At 42.1% G+C, this 17,120-nt stretch overlaps 1 protein-coding gene across 1 annotated transcript; it reads right to left on the reverse strand.

Moving 5' to 3' along the window:
* Window positions 1-1,798: 1,798 nt before the first annotated feature.
* On the reverse strand, window positions 1,799-8,856 carry LOC149464458 (keratin, type I cytoskeletal 19-like). Its single transcript, XM_089674428.1, has 8 exons — window positions 8,110-8,856; window positions 6,711-6,793; window positions 6,474-6,630; window positions 5,930-6,091; window positions 4,779-4,904; window positions 4,401-4,621; window positions 4,062-4,096; window positions 1,799-3,193 (listed from the first exon to the last, which is right to left on the reverse strand). Exons 1-8 carry the CDS (start codon window positions 8,854-8,856, stop codon window positions 3,093-3,095), a joined length of 1,632 nt encoding a protein of 543 aa, XP_089530554.1. The 3' UTR covers window positions 1,799-3,092.
* Window positions 8,857-17,120: the final 8,264 nt, after the last annotated feature.

A 17,120-nucleotide genomic window follows, 5' to 3' on the forward strand; every position in this document is an offset into this window, starting at 1 on the left:
GGCATTTGCCTAGGGTGGCATTTTTCAGGGGGACAGCAGCATTTTTCAGGGGGGCAGTGCCGTCCCCTGAAAGAAGGAAAGAAGGAAGGGATACACGCAGCACGGGGACCAGGTGGGATCTGAGAGAGGCTGCGGGCTGCTTGATAGTGTATGCAGACCCTTGTTCCTGGGGATGTCCAAAGCTGTGAAGATGAGTGTCTTATGTCTTGCTGAGGTGGGGGGTTGCCAGTGTATGTGGGGCGGTGGTAGTGGAAGGCTCTCTCGGGTGGGACCGGGAGGGGCTGGGGTGTTGTTGATCAATGTAAGGCTCTCTTCGTGGGGGAGGAGGGTGTTGGTGAGTGTCAGAGTCTCTCTGTGGGGAGGGGAGCCAATTTTTGTGTTGCCTAGGGCACTAAGAAACCTAAATACACCACTGCCTGTAGGGTCTGGGACACTTACTAACCTCAGGCCCAGTGCCACCCCAGTTCAAGGTCTACGTGGACTAGTGGCAAATTCAGCTCGGAACATGAATGGGGGGCTGGTTGATTTGGATCTTTGCATTTCTAGTCATGTTTTGTCCATGGCTAAATCACTGATCAATACAGTAATGCTTTTAACTGTGTTTGGCATGAAAGGAATGCAAGAATAATGAAGAACTTTAAATATGTGCTCTCTGAGCTAACGCCATAGGTTTCTGATATTTCAGTAAAGGTAAAAGCATTGCTGACAGCTGTCCATCACTTTATTTTTAGTTGAAATCACCATTACTAATATTTTCCTTTTTAACCACACTTGATTTCCACACTACAATAGTGATTTTCAAAAATCCATACATGTTTAGGTACATGGGATGCATGTGGTCCATAGCTAGATATAAAGCTGTTCTGGGCATGCCTGAATGATAATGCTGTTTTATAACTGACCTTCAGTCATGGTGTTATTTATTAGAAACTACTGCTAGTATGGGCTATTGGAGGTAGCACATGGTCTAATTTAATGTTTCTTCAACTATATAGAGCTTTGAATTCCTCTCAGCAATACCTGCACCCCCTTTTCCCAAGAGCCTGCTTGCTCAATTAAACCACAAATGTCCAGTTGGACAGTAAATTCTGAGGCCTTCCATGTGCTCCTTGCTGCAAAGGCCACTTATTGGTTAGGGCAATTGCTGTTTGTGCTGTTGGTTAAATGACGAGGGAGGGCAATGAACACCTTTGCTGCCATTGTGCTATTTGCTGGGTGTCCAGTGTGCCCCTGTGCCTTTAAGGAGGGGTGGGTTCCCTCCAGGCATGCCTGCCCTCAATCTATCCAATGTTATACAGTATATGTACTCCTACTATGGAGGCTCTCAAAATTCATAGAGTTAAGACCAGGGGCGGACTGACAACTCATGGGGCCCCCGGGCAATAGGAGATCAAGGGGCCCCTGTGTCCTTGCCCAAACTCAAAAAAGCCTATGAAAAAGGTACCAGGGGCATCTCATGGGGCCCCCTACTGACCCGGGCCCCCGTGCAGTGCCTGAGTTTCCAAATGGTCAGTCCGCCCCTGGTTAAGACTGTAGATGATACTGGGGTGCTGTGAAGTGGCCTCTGTAACTTACGCATCTATTTACAAATGTGCACTAACTAAACCCCTGTTATTTTTTCTTCTTTGTTGTTGTTTGAAATTCAATTGAAATTGAGTCTAACTGTACACCCCCCCCCCCCCCAATCTTGCTGCCCTGGGCACTGTCCCACAAGTGCCTTGTTGGCACTTATATGAAAGCCTATTTTGTTTGTTATATTTTTTAATTTGGCAAAAAATAATACCACAAACACTGATGATTGCATGAACAAGATAGGATTGCTTTATTGAAAATTTGAAAAAAGTGACAAGGACATGAGAATAATAATCTAAATTCACCAGATTACTACAGTAGTTAACCAGAATATATACTGCATAGTCACAATAATCCTAACACATTCTAAATAATCAGAATCTAGGGTTTAGTATATCCCCCAAAATTAAATGTGCATATTGCTTGTTAATATCCCATTACTGTGTACAATGGTAGACAATACAAATAAGTTTATAATTTATGATTATAAAATTGATACTACAACTGTAAAATAAAACCTGCACAGGATTATGTTAATAAAACTCCCTGAAGTCACAACAGAAAACTAAAGTTCCCCTTAAATTAAGCATGTTTTTTATGTATGCATTCAAATACTATAGGCAAATCTCAAGGAAATAAATTCAGCAAAAATTCAGATTCTATCCTATAGATTGGTTCATATTGTTACTCATTTTGCTTGTGATCATTGTACTTTGCACATCTAATTCAAAATTACTGATTATGATGCAACTCACTTCTGAGTGAAGCAAACTGCCTTGCAACTTTGTGTACCAAGTGCCTGCTGACGCCTGAAAGTTTTGCGGTAACACATGCACCACGAATCCACTTTTTAGGGCATTGTGGTGCACTCCATTACCGCAGTTATTTGTTTTTCAATGGGTCCCCAAAGCAAGTAAAATACTTTTTCTCTAGCGCACTACCACGTAACCATAGCCATAGCATAGATGTATTCTGTACATGCATTGGGGTGCCATTGCAAAATAAATGGCACTGCAACACGTTGCACTATGTGTTGCAACAACATCTGCACCATTGTACTGCGATGGAGAGAATGGGCCCTAAGAGTAATGGAAGAAAAAAATGAATGGAAAGTCATATTTTATGCTCCAGCATAATGCAGTCCCTAAAAATGTTGGGTAGACTTTAATATCTTCATTCATTTTGGGTCTTTAAAAAGTGTTCAAAGGCCAGAACTCAATAGCTTTTTTAACCCGTAGCTCAACCTCTTGAAATTAACTTACTACTTAGGTAAACTTCAACAGTTTACCACCAACCTCTAAAGATGAACACGTATCTAACTAATCCTAAACCTTGCATAAATTCAGTTGTGTCTACTGGGTATCTTGGTGGATCTAGTTCATGTCTCATGCCAAGTTTTGCCTAGGTGAAGCAGATCCCGAAGGCCACATAAGAAGAAGACAGAGGAAGACACCAAAAGACTTTCTAGAGACAGGATAATGCTATTATCCATAGGGTTCTCCAGAAAAGTCACAAACACATTAGCAGACATTATGATGATTATGATGTTGATGATGTTTTTGATGATGTTGATGATGAGAATGGCTAGTCACATGGTGAACTTTTTTTGTGTGATGAGATCCTGAAAGTAGAAGATATGATATTTAAGAATATTGGTGGTCTAGGTAACATTATAACGGGATGCAAATTGTCTGTTTCTTATTTCAATCTACCAAATCCAAATTATCATTATTATTGTTACATGATCAGTTATGTTGAGGAACCTGTTCATGAGTTGTAGATAGAATGATTTGAACAGGGGTATCCCGAGACCTGAAATTGATTTATTTAGTAAAAAGGTTGAGAAAGGATGCACTGGACAATCACAAAACTATTTATTTTAAAAATTTAGTTAGCCCTTTTTTTTGCAGTTTCATGAATGCACCCACCTTTTTGGAAACAGCTAGAATCAGTTACTGTTCAAAACGAATCCAGTTTTTCACAGCTGAAAACTACTGTAGGTCATTTTTCGACCAAAGCCCATTTGCAGAAGGTAGAAAAGGAAGCAGGTTGCTGTCTAATCATTCATAATATTTCCATGTTGAATGCTGCTTGACCCCTTTACAAGGGCATATGGAATTCACAGCCGACAATATGACTGGTATGGGGCCCATTAGCAAAAAGGGCCTAGAAATATCTGGCTACACAGTGATTTATGATTTTCAGATATCATTTTGTAAATATATTTGGATAAAATAAATGTTTATAGAGTGTGATTGCTGATTAAAGTGATTGGCATTGGGTATCAGTAAATGAATGCCATTAAGCTGTTGATCAAATAGATCGGGTGGCCCTTAAAAAGGTTTTGCTATGGGGTCCAAACCCCATGGAGTTGTGTTTAAATGCCTCTAATGCCCAGGTAATAGTTTAAAATGTTCTCATATTGTACATACTACACATATTTCTACCAGCTCATGCTTTGCCATTTATGTCAATATAGGTTTACTTACCATGGCTGCCTCCTAGAAAACTTTGACTTGAGGTGCTGAAAATTAAAACACACAGTAAAGATTAATGAAGAAATATATGGTATTCTGGCCATTCTGTATGGCCTGGTTTAAATAATATATGGATAAACAAAATGGGAACATTTGATGGATTGTTTGGTCTTAAGCTGTTCTCTAAATTATATTATTCTATTCTGATTGCTGATTGAATATTATAGCAAATAAATTCAGATATAAGCATTATTTCTTTCCTTTTTTAAGATTCAATGTGAATAGGTTAGCTATAAATTGCATATTTCATGCAATATTAGTTCAGTTACTTGTCCTGTGTGAAATACATACTGGATATCGTGACCCTCCAATAGGCGCTTGTAGGTGGCGATCTCCATCTCCAGGTGAGTCTTTTGGTCCATGAGGATCTTGTATTCCTGATTCTGGCGTTCAAGGTCTGATCGGATCTGGGTCATCTGGGACTCTACATTGTTGATCAAACATTGTATTTGGGCAAGCTGAGCCCCATATGTGGCTTCTGTCTCTGCCAAGCTGTTTTCCAGAGCAGATTTCTGGGAAAGGACAAAGAAAGATTGTATACACAATACCAAATAATTACAGTACATAGTGTAAGTCTTTGCAGAATGAACTGAAGATGCTCACAGACTTAAACCACCAACAATTTACCTATGACGCAAACTTTATTAATCAACTGGTAATAATACATACGAAGCTGAGTTGGCTTTGCAGTTCGATCTCCAAGGTTTGGATGGTGCGTTTCAAGTCGATGGCTTCAGTTTGTACAGACTGGAGTTGTTCAGAACCAGAAGCAACGTCACGATTTAGTTCCTCAGTCTATGTGAATAGAAAGGTTGTTAGAGGCGTGTACCCCTTAATATATGGAGGCTGATTTTTATACAGTTTAACATATAAAGCCAAATAATGTTTATTCCTGATCTTCTGTGAAGAAACACATTACTAATTTTAATATAGCAAGTTGGTTTGTACTTTTGATTAACTTTCAATTAGTTTTAACATCTTTTAAGTTATTCCATTGCATTGTGTCCTATGTGTCCCTAGGCAACAGCCTTAAAGCCCAGTTGTACTGTGCACCAATAAACACACACATCCCTGATCAAGAAAAATAAATGTTGCTGGATAGCCAGAGTAATTGTGATTGCGCAAGTGCAGGGTCATCTTAATGCATGGGCACCCCATGGGGCCACAGATGCATGGGGGCCCCATGATAATATTGCAATACATCATACTTACCAGCTGTCCTGGATTTTTCGGGACAATGATATTTATTAAGCTGTCCCAAAGGCCATGTCCAGGGCAGTGTCCCAGAATCTGGGCTATGGGGACAGCAGCAACCTGTCACTGGGCTAAATCTACAATTGGAATGACCTCTTCCTCCCGTGCTGTGCCTTCCTGCCTCTCCCCTGTACTGTGCCTTTGTGTTGATTAGTCAACAATATATTTTATTGAAGGTTCTAATAAATATATGTTTAATTATATCAACTATTTATACTTTAATTTTTGAGAGTAGGTATGTAAATTGGGGAATGTTGGTAGGGGTCCCAGTGCATTACTTTGTCCAGGGGCCCATGAATATAGTTAGACAGCCCTGTGCAAGGGGTGTGACAGATCTCTGAAGATCTCTGTATGAAAGCAGTGGTCCTGATCTTCAGCGTACTGGGAAGATTGGAATGGTACAGTACAGCTGAGCATTAAAGCCGATCATGTGCTCATCAATTTTAATTGTTTATTGGGATATAACCATGAAACAATACTGCCTTATCATCAAAATGTAATCGATGGCTATCACATTATATTTCTAATAGTTTTAACAAGCCTTTTCAGTCTACAAAAAAACTTACCCTTTGACGGAAAATCGTTTCTACCTCTCTCATATTCCGCTCCATCAGATTTTCATACTGCTCTCTTATCTCAGACAAGGTTCTATTCAGATCAGCCGAAGGAGCAGCATCCACTTCCACATTGACCCTGGCACCCAACTGAGCTTGCAAAGCGTTGACTTCCTGTAAATAAAATGTTAGAAAGCAATAGTATGATGGATGCATTTCTGGAGATTTCCAAAATATGTTTTAGGACCTATGTTGACTTGGCTTTCGGGTTTATGTCAATGGGTAACTGCAGTGGGCTTTTAGATGCCTTTGAGAATAGTTTGCATCTGAGATAATTTAATTTAATTGGAAAGTTTAAAAAAAAAGATTAAAAATAGATGTCAAAGTTGCCAATTTTCCATAGATGGCCCAAGATGGAAGCATATGTCACTCTAAAGCAAAAGTGATATTGAAATTATTTCCATCTGCTCTGTAACAACACATAATGACACTATGAATTGTTTTTCTTAAAATAAATGTCTAATTTATGTTGAAATAGGGGTAGCAAGCATCCAACCTCTCCATGATTCCTCTTCATTAGCTGCAGTTCCTCCTGAAGGTTTTCTACTTGTGCCTGTAGCTGACATATTTCTCTGTTCAGTTCTTCCAGGAGTACACGAAGTCCATTCACATCAGCCTCAACACTGCATGCTAGCTGGCGTTCCATTTCATACCTGGTGATGAAAGGAAGATTAAGCAATTGAAGCTGATAATGATAATAATGATGAAGGACATCATATATAGAAATGCCTACTTGTTTTTGAAGTCATCTGTTGCCAGACGAGCGTTGTCTATTTGTAACACAATCCTGGCATTTTCCATAGAAGTTGAGGAAATCTGGAAAATATAGGTGTTCTTTTTTATTGCAAAATATACATTTATACAATGTATTAAACTGAACTTTGCTCTGTATCAATGCTGCAGAAAAAAGTGCTGCAGAAAAATGCAGTATGTCTGCAATTTTCCTTAACACGCATACCAACAGAATTGAGGTACAACTGTTTTTTATATTACCTGTTGTTGATCCAGTGCAGAAAAACACAGGTCACTGAATTATCCCTGCCATAAATTATGTTTGCATACCTGGGGTTTTTAAGGGTTCCTGCCCACCTTTGTATGTTCCAGCAAGGAGAGCAGAGAACAATCATTATGGCCATTGCAGGTGCGCAGACTCAAGTGAAGGTTTTTTTACCAATAGAGCCTCTGAGAGATATTACAAATTATCAAATGGTTTACCTCTCCAGTATTTACCAAATCAGGGGTGGACTGACAACTCATGGGGCCCTTGGGCAATAGGGGATCATGGGGTTCCTGTGTCCTCGCCCACACCCAAAAAAGCCTATGAAAAAGCCAATGAAAGGTACCAGGGGCATCTCATGGGGCCCCCTACTGACCCCGGGCCCTCAGGCAGTGCCCGAGTGCTCAAATGGTCAGTCCACCCCTGTACCAAACATTAAAATAACAGCACTATCTGGGCTAACCTTCTAATGAAAATGTCATTAAACCAATATAATTTAAAACTGCCATTACATGCTGTATTACATTCTGTTCACACTTAGTGACTATGGGATTAATTTTTCTGTATTTTACAAAAAAACCTGGTTGATTATACTGTTCACTGGTCCTCCCTCCTTGTCTATGTCCCCACTACAGCCTGAGATTATGTAGACCAACTGTTGCTACATCAAATGCTCCAGTTTCAGTTCCCTTCTAAACTATTCATTTCCTCCTTTTTGTAACCTGGGCAACCCACATGACTATAGAGTCACACAGGTAGGCAAATACTCTCCGATAAACAGCTGTTTCAGCAAGTACAGACAATACTTAATCTTGCCAGAAATGCAGAGTTCTAATTCATTCAATACCTTTGACACATACAGTCCAAAAGTCATGATTATTTGTTTAGTACATGTCTTCATTAAAGTGCCAGAAAGCATAAACAAAATGCACTAAGACCCATTTCTGGTGCTGTATAAAATTCATTATCTGGTATTCCTTTAGATGACCAATATGTCTAATCTGTTTTTTTTTTCAGATATGTAGGTGTCAGGGTGAGTTTGTGTAGATTTAGTGTTCATTGAAAAAAAAAAATTGTGTGCCAAAAAATTTTCATAGTCATTATACCACTTATCTAGACCAATTCATTTATTTACCTGGCCTTGAAGCTCTTGTATGGTTCTGAAGAAGCAGCTGTAGTCAGGTAAAGTACTGGGCTGATTCCTTTCATACCACTCCCGGATATCCCTCTCAAGCTGGGCATTCTGTTGCTCCAGGGAGCGGACTTTGTCCAAGTAGGAAGCCAAGCGATCATTCAGATGCTGCATGGTTTCCTTCTCATTGACATTGAACAAAGCATGATGGCTAATATGGCTTCCATGGTTGCTGCTGTGAGCACTTCCATGAGCATGCTTAGATATGGAGATTCCTTTGCCTCCTGATCCTCCATGTACACTGGGTGCTCTACAGTGATTGCTATGATGAATTTTATGGGAAATTTCATGGTGTTTGGCATGGGAGCCTCTATGATGAGAACTATGAGAACCTGTAGAATGGAATCTGTGAGATCCTCCATGGTGAGAAGTATGGGAACCTCCATGATGTAAAGCATGGGATCCTCCATGATGAGAAACATGAGATCCTCCATGATGAGAAGCATGAGATCCCCCATGGCAGTGAGAAGAGTGGGATCCTCCATGATGGCCAGCTGAAGATCCTCCATGATGAGCACCGTATGTGTGGCTTGAGATCTTAGACAGATGACTACCAACATGGCAGCTTCCATGGTATGATCCAGCAGAGGAATGACCACTGTAACTCATGATGATGGATATGAGTGATGCAGATGACCTAAAATTGTGTTTTTCTAAGTGGATGTCCTTCACAATATGTTCTCCATCCATTCAGCTCCTTTATATACGGAAGACTGGGAGTGCCACAGAACATTAATTGCTAATATTAATGTTTACAAGTATCTGACTGCTCATCTATCCACTGCTTTACATGTTTGACATGAGGATTTAACATTAAACATTTGGTAATCTGTTTGGAAAACATTAGACAATTGTAAAACAACTTCAAAATAATTAATTTATTGCTGTCCAGCTCATTAGAAACTTTTGCTCACTCCACCCAAAAGATATAACTATAAAGGAAAAGCTGACTGACTTGGCTGAACACACCTCAAATAAAACATTCAAAAATGCAATATTGTAGTCATAAACTAATAAAAACATTTTAATCACTATGCATCTAGTCTATAGTTGGACACAAAGCATCACATTTCTTTTGAATTTAATCTATCAGGTCTGCAAACTATAACTGCAAGGATAAATTGTGAGGTACTACCCAAGCAATGTATACAGCATATCCATTTAGGTAGCGTGTGCACTTCATACGATAAAAACACAAGGTTTCAGAATATTTCTTACTGTATTATCTTACTTGAGGACCTGTGTTTTGGTTAGGCCCAAAAGAACCTATCTGATAAATTTTACCCAGTGTCATTAGTAAAGTTGGGGATATTGGCTCTAAATCATCAAGCTGCATTAAAGATATGGTAAATAGCACTAAGACCTGCTAAGAGATGCATCATAATATTGACTGACAGGCCTCTTTCGCATGCCTTTAAGCTATTGAGTCAAAATGGTTCACATCCGAAGCTTTGGTTTCAGAAGTACTCTTTAAAAACAATGGCCAATAAAGCTAAATCAAGAAAGTGGTAGCAAGCAAATATGCAGAAGCAAAATTGCAGACATGGTAGGAGTTTGAAAAGGCCATTTTCAAGAACTTGAGGCTCAGAGGGAGTTTTAACAAAGTGATCAGCAAATAAGCGGAGGAAAGAAAACTCACTTACAGGTTGTGCTGAGCTAGAAAGGGGAATTGTTAAACAGCTGAGCAGCAAAAAAAGTATGTTTAAGATTTTTTTAAATGTGCTTAGTATTCTTAGTGTTCTTGTAGTGTGCTGCCAATGTAAAGTAGGTAAATCTATTCTGTATAACTCATGGTAATGGTGTGAGTCTGTGATTAAGGATGGGTTACTGCAGGTTGAGCTGGATGGCTTAACAGGTTGGGACTCTATCTCCTCCCTGGTTCTGGGGGACCATGAAACCTTCCAGAAGTCAGTGGGTGGAAGAGGTGGAGACCTAATCTGCATGTTTATGGGAGTCTCACCAATTTCAGGATTGAAGGACCTGGTAGAGTGGTGAGACCAACCCATAAATATGGGATAGTCAAGCCGGCAGGGGAGACAGGTGGAAGATGAAGTGTTGAGGAAACTGTCGGTGGCCTGGGAGGAGTCCCCTAGGTCTAGGAGGGCTGGCCTCCAGGCTGGGCTCAGGCTGGTTCAAGAGAATCCTTTCAGCATCATGACCTAAAGAGGATCAAGGCCTGGGGGGATCAAGGGGAGAGACTGCTACATGTAGCAAGCTTTCAAAGGACAGCGCTGTGCTTAACCCTTTATCCTTGCCCTGGGAGATTTTCAGAGCCAGGAGGGCTGGTAGTGTCTGCAGGCTGTGGAGCTGGAAGCAGTTATACAGGGGAGAGGAGACATCTCTGCATGTAGTTTGCAACAGGCTAAGCTAACTTTCAGGGGGGCTGCCAGTCCCTAGCCCATAAGGGACAGTTGCTACTGATCCATAATAACTGACCGCTTTCAAGGAGAAGAACAGTCCAGGATCTGTTTCTGTAAATAGGAAGGAAGTTGTCCCCTTGCATTGATTCAGTTATGCTGGGCATCCCATAATCCCTATTATCCTGTAAGTTACATCTCCTAATAAAATAACAAAAACCAAGCTCATGGACTGTTCACTGACTGTGGATGCAAGTGTGGAAAATGTGTATTGCCTGGCTGTGCCAAACACAGCTGTACTCAAGAGGGTAGTGCTACATTCTTGTTTTTTGTAGAAGGCTATGCTGATGTAGCACTACCCCTTAAGAGCCGTTGGATTTGGGTCTCCCTTGTTTTCTGCACAGCTGGGCAACACGCATTTTCCAACTTCCATTCAGAGTCAGTAACTAGTCTATGGGCTTGTTTTGTTGTTTTATTTGGGGGTAAACAACTTGGATAAGATCTAGGGGTATATGGGATGCCCAACTTAACTTAAAACAGCAACTCTGAGGACAAACGTCCTCCATATTCTGTACAAAAAAAAATGGATCCTAATCTCTAATACCTCCGGAGTGGCATCAGTCTCCTAACGGATCAGTTACCATGTCTCTAAGTCCCCTTGAATGAATATCTTCAGACCCCAGCTGGGAACTACCCACCCACCTGGCTGCCTTGAAGTGTATCCCGGAGCAAGGGAATCCAAGAACAGTCCTTAGCACAGTGCCAGCAGCCCACTCACTTGTAGGCCCTGCGGTTGTAGAGGTACTCACACTGTTCCTTGTGTCCTGCTGCTATGGATAGAACTGCTTTCAGACTTTTCGCTGAGCTATTTTTTCTCCAGGATAGGCAGGCTCTGCTTCCTCAATGGATTGCAGAGCAGTGGAGCTTCCTCTGTCAACTTTATTCTCCCATTCTTCCAACCTTTAGCCTGGAGGCAGAACTCCCCTTCTCAGGGGTCCCCTCCCAGGCTACACAGCAGCACATCCTAGCACTCTATCATCTAGCCAACTCCCCTGCTGCCCAGGCTCTCTCACATTTATGGGCTGATTAGGCTACCTTTCCAGGCCTTCGTCCTGGGGATTGGCCAGATCCCCATAAATATGCAGATCAGAACCTTCTCTCCTTCACCCACAAGCTACTAGAAACTTCTCCAAGCTTCTAGAACCAGGGGGAGGTACCAGAGGCCTAGCCTGTAGAGCCATCCAGCCTGATTTAAAATAAACTCACTGACTCACATCCAGGCTTCTAACAAGCCTCTATCTACACTTCAAACTATGTACACCAGATGGCACTACACTGAAAATCAAAGTAAATTCTTACTGGTGGGTCTACTACAGGGGATCTATTTTACTGCTTTTCTTTGCACAAAAAGATACTTGGTTCTGTAGTCTCTAAAAGTGTTGAGGGGTTGGTAGGGGAAGAGACGAGGGGTGACTTGGAAGGGAGGAGTACCTGCACCTATTCTCTGAGAAAAAAGCCCTGCCCATGCATGGCCAACTGACACCAGGAACCGTGGCAGGCCTACAGCATGCTGCCAGTATTACATCTCTGAACTGACCTAGAATACTTTCGCATAGCCTTGGAAACACTGAAGTCCAAGGCAAGCAAAACGGACTGAGAACTGACCTTCCCATTCTGTTAATAGTAAATAAGCAAATGCATTATTTAATTGAGAGGATTTTGGAGACACCTACTACTACAATGAAACCCTTAGCATAAAAATCAGTAATGTATGAAGCCACCAATGCCAACCTTTCAATAGGCATCAAAGCTCAAAGTCTGGTCAATCCTAATGGAAGCACAATGGAATGGAAGCACCTTTTTATCCCAGACATCAGAACTATAACCTGGAACATAAATCTTTTTGCACTGCCCGAGGGCCCGGGGTCAGTAGGGGGCCCCATGAGATGCCCCTGGTACCTTTTTCATAGGCTTTTTTGAGTTTGGGCAAGGACATAGGGGCCTCATGATCCCCTCTTGCCCGGGGGCCCCATGCATTGTCTGTCCGCCCCTGGCGTTATTCACCCTGAGGTCATCACAGAGGACAAGGGGGCACTCTTTACGTCTGGAGGAAAATAAATTTAATCTCCAAATACGGAAAGGTTTCTTCACAGTGAGAGCTGTGAAAATGAGGAATAGACTCCCTCAAGAGTTGGTTCTGGCCAGCTCAGTGGATTGCTTTAAAAAAGTCCTGGATTATTTCTTGGATACACAGACTATAACTGGATACTAACATTTATAGGTAAAGTTGATCCAGGGAATATCCGATTGCCTCTTGAGGGATCAGGAAGGAATTTTTTCCCTGCAGGAGCAAATTGGATCATGCTTTGCTGGGTTTTTTTTGCCTTCCTATGGATCAACTGTGGGTATAGGATTTTTTTTTTTTTTAATGGTTGAACTGGATTGACTTTTGTCTTTTTTCAGCCAGACTAACTATGTAACTAAGCCAGTTGGCATTGACAACAGTGTACATAACTGCCCAGAAAGTGGTGATAAATGGCATATATTCAGAGTGGTCTGGAGTTGTGAGCAGAATGCCCCAAGGCTTCTGTTTAACCTGTTCATAAATGATATAGAGGTTGGTATAAATAGTTTGGTCTCTGTGTTTGCTGGTGATTGGGCAGCACAGTGGCTAAATGGTTAGCACTTCTGCCTGGCAGTACTAGGGTTGTTGGTTTGAATCCCAGCCACAGCACCACCTGCCTGGAGTTTGCATGTTCTACCTGTGTCTGTGTGGGTTTCCTCAAGGTACTCCAGTTTCCTCCCACACTCCAAAGACATGCTGGTAGGTTAATTGGATCCTCTCTAAATTGGCCCTAGTATGTGTATGTATGAATGTAAGTTAGGGACTTTAGATTGTATACCCCTTGAGGGTTAGGGACTGATGTGAATGTACATTATATATATGGAAAGCGCTGCATAAATTGATGGCACTATATAAGTACCTGAAATAAATAAATTATACAAAGCTTTTCAGGGTAATAACCTTACAACAGGATATAGCAATTTTACAGGAAGACCTCTATAAAACAGAGGGATGGGAAGCTACATGGCACATGAGGCTCAATATTGACAAATGTAAAATAATGCACTTGAGGGTAAAAAAAAAGGTACTCACTAGGGGGAGAACCTCTTGGGGAATCAAGGATGGAAAAGGATCCAGGGGTCCTAGAAAATCACAGGCTCAGGAATAGAATGCAATGCCAAGCTGCAGCAAGCAAGATTAGCAGACTATTAGCAAAAGGGTATATACTCAAAAGATAATACTAGAATTCTACCACTTTACAAAACTCTGGTTTAGCCTCATCTCGGGTATGCCATCCAGCTCTGGTCACTGGAACTGGATAGGATCCAAAGAAAGGCAGCTAAACTATTAAGGGGACTGGAGGAACTCAGTTATTTAGAATGATTACATGGGCATCTTAGCAAACACAAAATACACGGATATTGCAAATGGTGGAGATATAGATACACACACCCACAGAATTTGAACTGGATGGACCGGTGTCTTTACTCAACCTTACCAACTATGTAACTGTTGTAAAAAAAAAGAGCAGCTATATTAACTAGTTGCCGACCGCAGATAGCCGAATGACGGCTACACTGCGGCCGGCCAGTTCTGAGTGGACGTCATATGACGTCCTCCCAGAACGAGCTCTCCTGCGCGCCCCAGGGGGCGCGCACCCGGCGATCTCCGTGATCGCTGTGTCCTACGGACACAGCTGATCACGTGATGTGGTAAAAGGCCAATCACAGCGGCCTTTTACCACGTGATCAGCGGTGTCCAATGACACCCTGATCAGATGGAAATGCAAGAACCGATTCTCGGCTGCACTTTCCTCACGCTGTCAGATCGTGAGGAAAGTACTGCCGAGAACCGGCAGTTGTCAGAGCGGGGATCGACACCGATCATCAGGGCACTGATGATCAGTGCCCTGATGATCGGTGCCCAGCAGTGCCACCCGCAAGTTCTGCCCACCTGTGCCTAGCAGTGCGCTCACTAGCTCCGCCCACCTGTGCCCAGCAGATCACCCACCTGTGCCCAGCAGTGCACCCACCTGTGCCCAGCAGTGCACCCACCTGTGCCACTCTGCAGTGTCACACACCTGTGCCCAGCAGTGCACCCACCTGTGCCACTCTGCAGTGTCACACACCTGTGCCCAGCAGTGCACCCACCTGTGCCACTCTGCAGTGTCACACACCTGTGCCCAGAAGTGCCACCTACTTGTGCCCAGCAGTGCCACCCACCTGTGCCCACCCACCTGTGCCCACCAGTGCCACCCACCTGTGCCCACCCACCAGTGCTGCCCACCAGTGCCACCCACCAGTGCAGCCCAGGGGTTGTGCCAGTCAGTGCCGCCAGTCAGTGCCCAGCAGTGATGCCAGTCAGTGCCGTCTATCAGTACCCATCATCAGTGTCACCTATCAGTACCGCCTATCAGTGCTGCATATTAGTGCCGCCTATCCGTGACACCTCATTAGTGCTGTCTATCAGTGCCGCCTATCCGTGCCACCTCATTAGTACTGCCTATCAGTGCCCTTTAGTGCTGCCTATCAGTGCCCATCAGTGCCGCCTATCAGTGCCCATCAGTGCTGCCTCATCAACGCACATCAGTGAAGGAGAAAAAATACCTGTTTGAAAAATTTTATAATAGAAACAAAGAAACTTTTTTTTTTTCTAATTTTTTGCAATTTTTTTATTTATAGCGCAAAAATTAAAGTGCCCAGTGGCAATTAAATACCACCAAAAGAAAGCTCTATTTGTGAGAAAAAAATGATCAAAATTTCATATGGGTACAATGTTGCATGACCGCGCAATTGTCAATCAAAGTGCGGCAGCGCTGAAAATTGGCCTGGTAAATAAGGGGGTATAAGTGCCTGGTAGGCAAGTGGTTAAATGAGATGTCCAGGTTAGTGAAACATTAGCAGAGACTGCCCACTAAAAGAGATAGAAATCTATTTCCAAAACTTACCTACATTTCTATTTTATTTCCATTTCACTAACTTAGTTACTTCCCCCTGATTCCTTTCCATCCCTATCCTTTTAACCTTGTTGCAATGTAGTCTCCAAAACTGGATCCCCATATTCTTGATGTGTTCTTTTTGTTCACAAACAATTTTATTAGTTTTTATGAAAAAGGCTGCAAAGACAACATTACAGCATCAAGTAACTTATTAAACAGAAACAAGACACATCTGTAATATACATTCCAAAAAGGTACAATTATGTAAGGCATACAAATTAAGTGTATGAGCAAGATAGGTAAGAAGGTAGGCAGAACAATAATGGCACCAACAGAAAAACACGTTCAATTGAATCATAAATATTCATTATTCAGATAGTAAATGTCTATGAGTTTTCGAAACCTCCCACTTTCTGTCGAATAACTGCATCCTATCCAGTAACATATAATGAATTCTCTCCATGAGCATCACTGCATCAACTCTCCACAAAACCAAGGGCAATGGCACCGTGGGTGACCTCCAATGCAGGGCAATGGCCCACAGGACAGAAACACAGACAGTATGGATTAGCCTCATAGCCCCCTCTGTATTCCCGCGATGTGAGCTCCCAGCAGGCAAGACTGCATAGACAGATGCACAGGGGCATCTGCCACAGCAGAGGCCACCTCAGAGACTTTACGTCATACCAACGAAAGGCTTGGGCAAGCCCAAAATATGTGCACCAAGGTACCAGCTAGGCCACAACCTCAGAAACACAGGTGGGACGCCACCGGAAACATGACACTCAGCCTGGAAGGGGTATAATACTTTGAGGGCCATCTCCCAAACAGAACCAGAAATAGATCTCTTACGTATACTATCCACCATGGAGTCCCAAACCTCTTCAGAAAAAGTGATACCACTATTCGCCTCCCATTCCTGTCTATATAAGGGGGGTGAGGTATAGATAGTTACCGAAAAAAGACGATACAAATCTGAAATAAGACCCCTGCCCCTAGGAGAGTAATGGCTAGTACGTTCAAAAAAAGTAATCGGGGACGAAGGAGTCAAATCAAAATGTGTATGAAAAAAATGTCTAATTTGCCTATAACGATAGTATTCCCAGAATGGGATATCAAAAAGTGTGCGTAGCATCTCAAAAGTGATATAAGACCCTCCTCTTTGAAAATCAGATAATCTGATAAAGAAATGATCATACCACCAACGAAACACCTGTGGAGACGAAAATGCTACAATGAATCTCGGGTCTCCAAAAAATGATGAACCCGGAGGAACAAAAGATATAAGATTTAATTGAAATTTATAATGGGACCAAAGCATCAATGAGTGGGCAACAATGGAATTATGGGTCAACAACATGCGAGGGGGAATTTTTGTCCATAAAATACCCGGTAAATAGAACGGACGTATTTCTTGCTGTGTTCTTACAAGTAATTTAAAATGGGGCAATGCTACTTAGCACTACTTCTCCTTCTTTCTATACATCACAAGATGTTGTTTGCTTGTGCAGCTGCTGCTTTACATTGAGTGGTGCTGCTTAGTTGTTAACTAATTTCCAAGTCCTTTTCTATCTCTGTTTTCCCAACTGCATTC

The sequence above is a fragment of the Staurois parvus genome, unplaced genomic scaffold (genome assembly GCF_062004578.1).
Source record: "Staurois parvus isolate SC_StPar_1 unplaced genomic scaffold, SC_StPar_1.0 ptg000151l, whole genome shotgun sequence".
NCBI classification, from domain to species: domain Eukaryota; kingdom Metazoa; phylum Chordata; class Amphibia; order Anura; family Ranidae; genus Staurois; species Staurois parvus.

What these genes read in the sequence shown, in the direction of transcription:
- LOC149464458 (XM_089674428.1), bottom strand. Translation starts at nt 8,856, where the DNA reads ATGGATGGAGAACATATTGTGAAGGACATCCACTTAGAAAAACACAAT. An exon ending in ACAGATGACTTCAAAAACAA is followed by an intron (nt 6,631 to 6,710) that starts GTAGGCATTTCT and finishes TTTCATCACCAG; the next exon opens with GTATGAAATGGAACGCCAGC. An exon ending in TGCAAAGCCAACTCAGCTTC is followed by an intron (nt 4,622 to 4,778) that starts GTATGTATTATT and finishes GTCCTTTCCCAG; the next exon opens with AAATCTGCTCTGGAAAACAG.